Raw genomic sequence first — 11,854 nt, 5'->3', positions numbered from 1 at the left:
GGTAGGGGCTAAGCCTGGGGGTGTTGTCCAGCCCAGGCAGTGCATGGGGCTGGGACAGGGAATTGGGACAGAGCTATGGGTGGCTCGTCCAGGGGGCAGGGAGCGGCTCCCTGCTGCTGCTGGCAGAAGAGGAAAATGGCAGGTGGCACATGCCCAGGCTTGTGCATGAGGCGAATGCAGGCTCCCCACACATCCACAAAACTACCTTGAAGTATCATTTTCAGGAGGAATCAGAGATCATTAATCATGTCTAAGGTCAAGCAACAGAATCCCTCTGGTTGTCACTTACAACTGCCTGCTTGAACATCTTTAGATCAGTGGTTCTCAACCTTGCTGGGCTCCCATTGGAAAATGACAGCCCTTAGTTTTCACTCATATTTTTTTTTTTACTACAAAAATAATAGAGAAGCTCTTCTGTTGCAAAAAATTCAGAAAACTTATAACAGGTCGAAACTATTGTAATACTATGGATTCCTATTTGAAGTATCTGGGTTTATCTTGTGAAACTTGTTTACACATGTAACAGTGTTAACACCCCACATCACCCTTGAAAGGATCTCAAGGCACCTCAGGGTGTCATGGCTGAAAATCTCTGCTTTAGATGCATCACTAATGACCTCCAGCCACTGGGGGTGAGAAACCTAAATTTCTTCAAGACTGAGCTTGATGAGTTTATGTAAAAAAGATTATGATAGGATTGAAGCATTTGTGGAATAGTACATGGAGCATATGATATGAAGTTTCAAGTGTTTTATATCTCCATGAAAGGGTTGAAAGGAAACTTGATCACCATGTATGTTGCTCCCATATGTGGAGGTGTCTGGTAGGATAGAACTTCTTTACTTCAGTTCTGTGGTGAGGACAGGATTTGGAAAGCAGTGTTTGAAGCTAGAGAAGGTTGTCTCCAAAGTGATACATGGTGTCAAGAATTTATTCCAGGGAAGATCTGCAAAATAAAATCCCTAATGGTTCTTGTCTTCCTCTGTTGTGTGGGGTTATTTCTTAAGGTCATCACAGAGACCCAAGGCATCAGTGAATCCCTTATCTTTTGTGTTGTCTTCCTTTCGAGCATGTAGGTTTGTTGTTATTTTTACTAAAGACCCTACATTTATTATGGGTTGCTTTGTAGCTTGGTATTTAAGAGGAGATGGAGTGGATGTTCTTTTGATCAAGGTGTGAACCCTTTTGAACAAACACTGTAGTTTTGCTTGTAATCATAAAAACCTAATCTAGATGTCCCTTCTGTTTCTATGTGCCTTTCTGAACTTGGCATTTACTAATTTCTCCTCCTCTTCATAGAGGGTTTGTTTCTGAATTCTGCCTCTTATCCCAGCTATTCTGCTGTGCTTAGCTTTTTCCTTCCTAACCTTGCAGCCCTTTGGCTTCTGTTCTGCATTTTCTTTTGTCTTATACTGTTGGAACTTTTCCCATTCCTGTTGTTCGCAAGTATGACTATCTTGTTCTTCCTCCCATCCCTATGTTGCCAAGCCCATTCCTTTCTAATTATGGTAACTGCTGCTCCCTGTTCTATTACTTTTTTTTCCTACTACTTCTCTGCTTCTGATCTTTTCAGTATTTTTCACAAATAAAATTTGGTTACATGAAATAGAGACCAGAATCTCTTCCTTAATTCTTCTTCCATTCCCTATTTAACATACAAAATACACAATAGTTTAGTAAAACATAGTGACCACAGAGGGGGGAGGATGGTGTTCCTGGTACTCTTAACACGTTTTGCAAGAATCTCTGTCCCAAAGAGTTTACCATCTAAACCAGGGCTTTCCAACTTGTGGCCCACAAGCCCCATGCAGCCCACTAAGGGTTAATTGTCAGCCCCTGGACTCATACCTAGCCACTGCTCTCCTACTGTCCCTCTGGCTGCAGCAGCAGCTGGGATCTCTGGGTTCCCCTTCCCTTCTCTGGATTCTGTTTTGTCTCCCCATCTCACAGGACTGGGCAGCATAGTACAGCCTGCAATGCTGGGGGTACCCAGTGTGATCCAAACCTAGGGAGCTGAAGGTCAGAGCTGGGGCACAGTGCAACAGGGGCGTGCACAGGTCTGTGGCCCCTGTGGCATCCAGTGCCTGTTGATTAGAAGTCGGACAGCCCTGACAGTAGACAAGGTAGACATACTGTGAGAAGGCAAAGGAAGAGAGGTGATGGAGTTTGTCTGAGGTCACAGAGCAGGTCAGTGTCACAGCTGGGAATTAATTAGAATCTAAGGTAGGTTTCTACCTGTTCTGACTCCCTTTAAGCTTCCTACTGAGCTAGCCTGTTAATTTTGCAGGAGGCAAGCAAATTAAATATCTAACTGCAAGTAGTTACATGCCTGAGGCTGTGAATTCCTTCCTAAGGAGCAGGAACAGTCCTTAGTTTGTTGGAAACACCTTACGCATAGTGGGCCCCATCACAAATGTATCATAGAAAGCACTACTTGGGGGAGAAGCGCTGTCCATGCTTTTAGACAGTCAGCATCTCACTTCACCCATCTGTAAGAGGTATTCTTTGTCTCACCTTTTTATCTATCTAGATACTGCTTTCAAAAATGTGTTATGAATGATTCTTTATACCAAGTGTTTTCAATCTTTTGAGATTCAGGGCATTCCTTAGTAGCTTTTTTGAATTTGGCAGTATGTCATTTGAGAACCATTGTTGTGCTGCCTCAGGTTACCTTAGGGGCCCTCAACTGGGTTGCTGCCACTGCCATCATGTCCAGGTAAAAGTGTCCCACATACTTCATCAACAGCCAGACCAGGCAGGTCACATGTATAGACTTCTGCCTGCCTAAGGGTTATCCGATAAACCAAAAGCAGGCAAGAGTGCCTGCTCTTACCACAGCCTTTCCTTGTTGCTTCCTCCTCATTCCTGGATACAGGCACCTGGGCTGGCCCCATGCACCTGTGTTTCTAGGAGATGCCAGACCAGGCAGAACTTCAGCAAAAGTGACTGCTCATGTCTGTTTTAGGCTTGTCTGTTTTAGATTTGCCTGTTAATGCAGGCAGAAGCCTATGCTTATGCCATAGTCCTTCTGGTGTTAGCTGTGCACGAGGGATCTGCTCCAGCAGCAACGCCTGCATATAGCACCCCTGAAAGTGTCTTGAAGCACCATGGGGTGCCATGGGACCTCAGCTGACAACAACTGGTTTGTATTGTGACCATTGCAAGGGGATGCCAACCCCACTGTTGCCTCTAGGAGTTGCTGTAATACAAATAAATAATAATTACGTGCTAGAAATATAAATTTTTGTGAGCACATTGTACTAATATATTTGATTTCCCCCCCCCCACCCCCCCGCCCGTCCTTAACCAAAAAATTTTTATGTCCCCCCCCCCCCCCCCGGGTTCATTTGAAGAAGAGACATCTGTGGAAAAAAGCAAAAGGTTGCGCTACCATGATGAGGCCGATCAGAGTGCCCTGCAGAGAATGACACGCCTGCGTGTCACCTGGACAGTGCAAGAAGACAGCTTGCTCATGCTCTGCCGAATTGCTAGCAATGTACTAAATGCAAAGGTATCACTTCTCTAATTAATGTGTACTCAATAGATTCTATTATAATATTGGTGCTGATGGTGGCTACTGGTGCCAACTGTCACTAGTACCTATAAAGGTCAAACTAAGCTATTCTGACTGTTTGGTTTTGTCTTGATCCAGGTGAAAGGACCCTTTGTTCCATGGCAGGTTGTCCGGGACATCATGCATGCTAGTTTTGAAGACTCTCTAGATAAGACTTCTCATTCTGTTGGACGTAGAGCTCGCTACATTGTCAAAAATCCACAAACTTATCTTAATTACAAGTAAGAAGTTTTTTGCTTCAATCCTTTATAATTTAACTATAGACTAAATCTGTATGAAATGAAATGAAATTAAGGTTTTCACTCCTGCAAATCTGATTCCAACTTTTGTACCACTTTTATCATACTAAAACAAACCTCCAATCGCATTTTCTCAGCAGCCTTTTACCAACTAGTCTGGAATGCTGTGACCTGGGTATCCCAAAGAAGAGGCAGAATACCAATAATATTGAAGTCAAAATTGGGGCTGTAATAACCAGGGATCCTGGTTTTCTCTGGTTTAAAAACCCCCAAATCCATGATTAAATTTGAAGGCCCTTCACTCTCCCCCTCACTCCCCACCCCCAGCCCTACTGGTGCCTTTCACTCCCCTCCACAGGCCCTGCAGCTGCCCTGCTGTGTAAGGTCACACCTTCCAGGCTGCAGAGGCCCCAAAGGAGGGCAGCAGGGCAGGAGCCCCAACCAGGCAGTGTGTACTTACACCCATCCCATGCACAGATCTGGAGGGAATGTGCCCCCCTGCTGCCCTGGGGAGTGTGTGCAGTGGCAGGGAGTTGGTCCTGCTCCCCTGCCCCCGGACAAGCCTCCTGCAGGCCGGTCCCGTTCCCCACCAGGGCTCTGCAGCTGTGCATTGTGGCTCCAGGCCCCAAACCACATGCACTGGCCAGCTGGGCAGCAGCTCTGCCCAACTCCCTCCCTTTCTTCCTCCCTATGGGGGGTCTCAGTCCCACCCCCTGCTGGCCTGCAGGAGCTGCTCTTCAGTCTCCCTGAGGCTACGTGCACGTACATGCACATTATGGCCTCTACCTGACCACCAGGGATCCAGGTTTTCCATTTCCCGGAAAAACAGAGAAAACCATAGATTTCCCTATTTTATCAAAGAAAAAATGGATTTTACCTTTTAGCAGAGAAACCTGCAGATTTCCCAGTTTTTTGCAAAGAGCTCTGCAGGCTGGCACAGTTCTAGCCTGCAAGAGCTAATTGATAAAAGGACAGGAACCCCCCCAATCCTGTCCAGAGGGGGAGGGGTGAAAGGGTGTGGCCTGAGGCTCTTAGTTACCCAAGGCTTGACTCACCTCACAGGCTCCATGAAGGAAAGTGAGACTGAGTGGAGCTTGCAGGGGGCTAGGGGACTGTGGGTCAAGGCTGGCTGTGGGGGAAGCTGGCTGGGGCCTGAGGGAGTGAGGAGAGCAGAGTGCCTGACCAGCTGGCAGCATGTGGACCGCGATCAGCATGGTATCAGCCAGAGCGGGCTCCGCCTCCACATATGGCTTCCCTGAAGGCACGCCGTTCTGCATCCACGCACCTCTAGGCATGTGGGTGCTCCTGCTGGAAGCTGGCTGGGGGCTTTGGAGTGCTCACCCAGCTGGTGGGGTGTGGACCCAGAGCAGCGCACTGTTGGCCCTTCAGGGAAGCCACATAGGAAAGCGCACAGCCCTCTCGGCTGGGTGGGCACTCCTGCAGGAAGCTGACTGAGGGAGTGGGGAGGTGTTGGAGAAAGAAAGCCACACATAAAGTACCTGCCTGGCCAGCAGCACGTGGACCTGGAGTGGTGCAGTATTGGCCTGAGCAGGCTCCACACCTCCATGTGCAGCTTCCCTGAAGAGCCAGTACTGCACCACTCTGGGTCCATGCACTGCCGGCCAGGCAGGCACTCTGTACGGGGCTTTCCTCAACACCTACCCACTCCCTCAGCTCCCAGCCAGCTTCCTGCAGGATTGCCCAGCCGGCTGATGGTGCATGGACCCAGAGCAGCATGCTATCAGCCCTTCAGGGAAGCCGCACACAGCGTGCACAAGCCCTGCCCCCACCCCTCACACAGATCTGGGGGGTGCAGATCCCCCCCTACCCCCGGGAGTGTGCACTGCTGCTGGAAGTCAGCCCTGCCCCCACCCGAGCCCACAGTAGGCAACGGGAGAAGTCACCTCTATGTTTTACTATGTGGAGGGGCCTTTAATTTTAATCGCGGATTTTGGGGGTTTTATCAGAGAATTTGCGATTATCAGGGAAAACCAGGATCCCTGACCACTCTCCTCCTGCTCCCTCCCAGCTCCTTGCAGCCTGCCAGGAACTCCGGCAGCCTGCAGGGAGCTCACTTCAAAACTGCAAAATCTGTGTGTTTCTGTTAAAATGAGAAGCCTATGTTTTACTCCAGTAAAGGGGAAAATCCACATTTTACTCCGTTTTTCCATGGGAAATAGAAAACCTGGTTCCCTCATAATAATTCTTGCTCCTTTATCTCTTTCCTGAGTTCTTGAGTCCTTCTCTGCTTTATTGAAGTAGTTGTAGCCTGTGTCGTCTTCCTTTGTAATTCAAGTAGAATCTCTTGTTGTGTACCTAAAAAGACCTTCTGGGATAAATTTAAGCTAGGGAACTAACCTGAAGTCATTTAAGGTTGGGGGAGGAATATAATACAGTAAGAAAGCAAAAAAAAAAGAGAGAGAGAGAGAGAGAGAGAGACTGTTTTATTTCTTTATAATACAGGTATAGATTTACCTTATACATATAGATCTGTTCCAGGTCTCTTTGTTGCTTTTTGTTTCTTTATATATAAAATAGTAACGTTAAAGGTGGAAAGTCTAGCACTCTGAATTCAGGTAATGCCAGAATTAAATATGCCGATACAATTCTGTGTCCTGAAAAAGCGAGGCATACGCATGAAGGTTACCATGGCAAACTTAGTCATGGCTTCTTTTTTTTTCCTTTTGCCCATTCAGCTTTTCAACTTTGTTGTTAATTTAATGTGATTTGCTATGTGTAACTTCCTAGGTTTGTAAAAAAGCAAATGAAATCATAGAAATTCCATCTTGTGGCAGAACATCAATATTTATAATCTCAACAGCAGGGGTGATGTCAATTAGTCTACCACACAGACGTCTACTATTTGAGTTTACAAAATAGTAGTAGATATTTGTTATCTTTGTAGCTCTAGACTTAAAGAAATGTATATTTGAGGGATTTCAGCAGGGGAGGGGGAGTGCTGTTCCTGTCCCTACATCAGCTGTTATACTCTAATTTAACAATGCAGCACCTTGGGGTACTTTGAGATCCTTTTAAAGATGAGCAATATTAACACTGTTAGGTGTGCAAATACTTTCACACAATTCACAAGATAAACCCAGAATTTTCAAATCGAAACCCGTAGTGTCAAAAACCTTCTGGCTTATTGTGGCCTTTCTGAGCTCTTTGCAACAGAAGAATTGCTCTTCTATTTTTCCCTTGTTAGAAACGGAGTGAAAGCTAGGAGCTGGCATTTTCTGAGGGGTGCCTGGAGTCTAAAACAGTTGAGACTATACAAATGTTGCAAAACAGCTCCAACTTTAACCCTGCTAAGATGATGAAATATCACAAACAAACATTATTGGCAGGAGTGTTTCTTGCATGTGTCTTGGTTGGACCAGGCTGTTGAAAAAATATCTTGTTTTAGATTGCAGCTACCTTTCTCTCAAAAACAGATTTCTTTTCTTCCTTTTTATCCCTAAGAGATGCAATGGTAATCCCTGTTATGTGGGGTACCTTATACTCTGTTCTCCATATGTACCCATGCTTTGTAGCAGTACTGTATCAAAGGAAATTTGACGTTTGGCATTTGTCAACTTTTCTTCTCCCCCCATCCCTTTTTCAGAGTAGAACTTGAAATCATGACATGCGCTTGGAGGTTCTGTGCTGTGACTCCAAGTGAAAAAATTCTGAGAACCGGATTCTCTAGTTTCATATTATCTCAGTCTGAGAAATGGATGTTACATGAAGAAAAGGTGCTGTGAAGATGTTGACATGTGTATGATCCATTATGTAGGCGTTCTAACATTTTTCCTGTTCTCTGGGGTAAATAGAAACAGCAACTCGCACAAATGCCAATAGGCTTATTTGCTGAGCCGTGCTGAATTGTGAAGACCAGTGATATTTAGTACTCAATCATATTATCTGTTGCAGAGTGTGTCTTGCTGAAGTTTACCAAGATAAAGTTCTTATTGAGGATTTCATGAGTAGAGAAAACAACTACCAAGACCCACAGGTAGTAGAAGTATCATAAAAGAGTTAGCATAACATTTCCGTGGAATGCTGTTTTGATTTCTCCGGTTCACATGCTTAGTTTTCCCTTGCATTGTCAGGCTCCTATCAATATTCTCATGTGCCACATCTCTAATTTTTGAGTAAGATAAATATAGGCATCCATCTAAAGGGCAAACAAGCAGCACATCTGGACAGCAAGCCAGCATGCCTTTAGTTCTTGAATTTTATGTACATTGTCTGTGCTACAGACTTTTTCTTGCAGCTAGTTTACATTAGACACCTTTCGAGTCTTTAGCTCCGCATTTTAATTTAATGTTAAACTGCACTAGGTTATCCTTCATTTATCTACCTGGGTATGCAGTATTTCTTACATTCTAACAGTTAGGTGTACACAAGCCAGAAGTGATACAAAGGTAGCAGAACGGTTCCAACTGCTTCCTCCAGGGCTCTGCTACATTTGTATCACTTCCAGCTTGTGCACATTTAACTGTTAGAACTTAATGCTGCACACTCCCAGTCAGTAGTTCCCCATTTGAAATGGCTCCATATGTATACTTGTGCATACCCTTTGCTACAGCAGGAAACTTTTTGTGTCCTTGGAATTTTTTTTTTTAAATGTCCCAAATCAAACTGGAACAAAATATCTAAACTGTAAAATTGCAAATCAATAAAAAAATTATTGGGGTTCGGTCTGTATTTCATGTTGGCTTCAGACATCTAGTATAAATTAACTACAGTTGCAAAATTATAAAGTTTAATTTTGAAAATGTCAAAATGAAATATAACAACAAGTTCAAAACTTCCTTTGAATTAGGGCCCTTTCCCAGTTTGTTTGATGAATGGCTGTTTTCTGTTGAAAAATTATTTAATCAGAAAGTTCATGACCAACTCTATTATGATGTAACATTTGCTTTCACTTATTAAAGAACATCTCCCAGTCTCCTATTACAGAGCAGAAGGTGGACCATGGCTGAAAGTTGAAAAGGAATAGATTCTGCCTTGGTTTGGTTTTTTGGGTTGGCTGGTTGGTTTTGGTTTTGGGGTTTTTTTTTTTTTTAATGCTCTTTGCCTCAACAGGCCTGACTGCTGTGCTTTACAAATGACTGGATGGCTTATTACAAGCCCTGTAAGTGGTGTAGGCCAAACAGTTATGAACTCCTTAAGAATGGGGGCTTGGTTAAGACTAGCTCTCATACTGGTATTGAGGTGGTTTTTTTCCAAAACATCTTGTTGATGAGACTTGTAGTTATGAGAGATCAAATAAAAAATACAATTAATTATTTACTCAATGAATGAACAGCCATACAAAATACTTTTATGATGCAATATCCTAACTAGTTTACTGTGCTGCTGCTTCCCCTGTATGCTAAATCACAAACACACCTTTTGCAATAGGCCTTCTAGCTATTAATATGAAATGGAAGAATTTTTGCCCCATTTCACCATAAGGAATAAGATGGGTTAACATTTCAATCTCTTGTTTTAAAAGGTTTGTGCAAAAGAGTTTAAAGAGTTTGTAGAGAAATTGAGAGAGAAATTCAGTTCAACCTTGGGAAATCCCGAAGTAGAAATTCCAGATACATTGCAGGAGCTGTATGGCAGGTACTTCACTTGTGATGTCTTCATGTTATATATAGGACTGCGGGCAAAACTAGCTCTAGAATATATTCTAGATATTTCTGTATTCTGAATGCACCTGAATGAATGTTGTATCAAGGAACTGTGTTAATATGCAACTTTTCTATGAATGCTTTGCATTTGAAATAAATTCTTATATTTAAATTAGTCGTGGATACTTGTCCACATTTTATTAATTAGCATTTTATGTTAGAAACTTCTGTTCTGCAGTTAGGTGTGGCATTTATTAATGTAATATGCAACTATCCTTTACAAACCACTTAACATTTTCCACCTGTTGTGGTATATCATGACTTCACACCAGGATTTGTAGCTGAGGTCTTGATTAAAAAATTGTCTAAATATTGATGCCATTTCCTATTTAAGTGGCTATACAATAGCCATACATGTTGTAATAGTACTTGTACAGATTTTTCATCCATAGATTGCAACATATTTTTTCAAGAAAGAATAGATACTAGTGTGGCCTCTTACAGATGGGAAATCTAAGTAGCTAAGCATTCAGACTTAGGCCTTGATTATTCTTTGCCCAAGGTTACATTGGTAACAATTCAGACTTTGAGATGAGTGGCGCATCCATAGCAAGCCCTGAGAGTGTGTGGGGCAAGTGGCAGTTCAAGCATCCAGTAAAACTTCATGTCCTTTCTTTCCAAATGCACCAGGCAAGGGTGAAGAGAAGATACTCTCCTCCCTAACAGAAAGTTTCTGTCTTATATATATCAGTCCTATATCCTGTTGCTTGTGAAAGCTTTTGTATCTCTGATTTCATTAGTCTATAAGATGCAGTTCTATCCTGCCTTCTGTCCTCTTTACCAGACAGCATGAGCAGTGATTCCAAACTGCCTTCTGCCCAAATGTTCATTCTGGATGTGGACAAACAGTTTTGTACAAAAAGGGGAATTCTTCTAGATTGCTGTCAGCAGGGAGATCAGTACAGGTGTAGTCCACCATTGTTTTATTACTTCGTGTTATGACAAATGTCAGACTTATGTTTTCAAGGGTTAATATAAAATTGGGACGTCTGTTGCATTTTATTTTCTGTGTTTAAATTTCCTTTTTTCTTTCGTAACCAGATTTCACATTTTGGCAATTGGAGATGACCAAAATCAAAGTACCAAAAACGATGATCTCAATAGGTAAGAAGGTTTAACATCTTGTGTTTGTCAGCACTGCCATTCTGACATGGATCCTTTTATAAATACTCTTTTCTTGTGGGTGTTGACCTGGTTGTCTACCTACATTGTAGCAGTTTCATCTAGCCCGCATTTGTTCAATTTGTTTGAGAAGGTCATATGGAACTTTTGTCAAAAGCCTGACTGAGTCTACATATGTACTGAATTCTCTTCATCCACCCAGCAAGTTATTCTTAAAATGAAGTTGTGTTGTGTTGTGTTGTGTTGTGTTGTGTTTGGGGTGGGGAGTTGGCCACAATTTGTTCTTAACAATTCCATGCTGGCTGTTTGTGATCAGCCTTTCCTCCAGATGCTTGCAAATGGATTTTGATAAGATATGCTCCAGTACCTTTCTAAGTATTGGGGTAAGGTTAACCAGGCTAATTCCCTAGGTCCTCCTTTTTCTCTGTTTTAAAGAGGGAGCACTGTGTGGACTCTTTTTCGGTCCTCTGGTACTTCACCTGTCTCCCATGACATGGTAAATAGTATTGTCAAGGGCTCCAAGATCTGCTCTGCCAGTTCTTTACTACCCTGAGATTAAGGTCATCAGCAGGGTTCTGGGTTTTTCATGGGGAAAAATGTGGCTTTTCCCCTTCATAGGAGAAAAATGTGGAAAATGGCAGAATTGCCCTTGAAGGCTAGCAGCAAATGGGAGGGAAGGGGAGAGTGAGAGATGGAGTGGGGGGGGAGAGACGGGGAGAAAGAGAACGTGGAAGGGAGAAACTGGGGAAAGAAAGGGAGAGATGTGGCAGGGAGGGAGAGGGAAACCAGGGAGAGAGAAAGAAAGAAAGAAGGGGAGAGACGGGTGGGGAGAGAGAGTGGGAGAGGGGGAGAAAGAGGTAGCAGGAGAGAGGGGAGAGAGAGAGATGGGGGAGAGAGAAACGAGGGAGAGGAAGAGATGGGGAGACATGGGTAGAGTGAGACATGGCAGACAGTGGGAGAGGGGGGGAAGAGACGGAGCGAGAAAGGGTGAGGGGGGAGCGAGAAAGGGAGGAGAGGGGGAGGGAAGGGGTAGAAGATATGGGGAAGGAGGGGGAGGGAGATGGAGAGGGGGAAAGGAATGGGAGGGAGATGGGGAGGGGGAGAGAGAGAGATGGGAGGGGGAGGGAGACATGGAGAGAGAAGGGGAGAGATGGGTGGGGAGAGATGGGAGAGAGCTGGAGATAGGGAGAAGGAGAGACAAGGAGAGAGAGATGGGGGAAAGGGAGGTAGAGATGGCAGAAGACAGGGAGACAGGG

The 11,854-nt window shown here is 44.0% G+C and overlaps 1 protein-coding gene across 3 annotated transcripts in view; it reads left to right on the top strand.

The window, feature by feature from the left end:
- The window catches only part of GTF3C1 (general transcription factor IIIC subunit 1), a 160,378-nt gene that overhangs the window by 99,448 nt on the left and 49,076 nt on the right, over positions 1 to 11,854 (top strand). For all 3 annotated transcript variants that reach the window (XM_025200611.1, XM_025200610.1, XM_014518635.2), the window contains 5 exons: positions 3,354 to 3,511; positions 3,653 to 3,795; positions 7,726 to 7,807; positions 9,296 to 9,408; positions 10,518 to 10,580. In XM_025200611.1, coding sequence (XP_025056396.1) covers positions 3,354 to 3,511; positions 3,653 to 3,795; positions 7,726 to 7,807; positions 9,296 to 9,408; positions 10,518 to 10,580 — 559 coding nt within the window. The remainder of the gene's footprint in view (positions 1 to 3,353; positions 3,512 to 3,652; positions 3,796 to 7,725; positions 7,808 to 9,295; positions 9,409 to 10,517; positions 10,581 to 11,854) is intronic.

This window comes from Alligator sinensis, unplaced genomic scaffold (assembly GCF_000455745.1).
Source record: "Alligator sinensis unplaced genomic scaffold, ASM45574v1 scaffold410_1, whole genome shotgun sequence".
NCBI classification, from domain to species: domain Eukaryota; kingdom Metazoa; phylum Chordata; order Crocodylia; family Alligatoridae; genus Alligator; species Alligator sinensis.
Note: the sequence above shows the minus strand (reverse complement) of the source record. Positions and strands in the feature narration are given on the sequence as shown.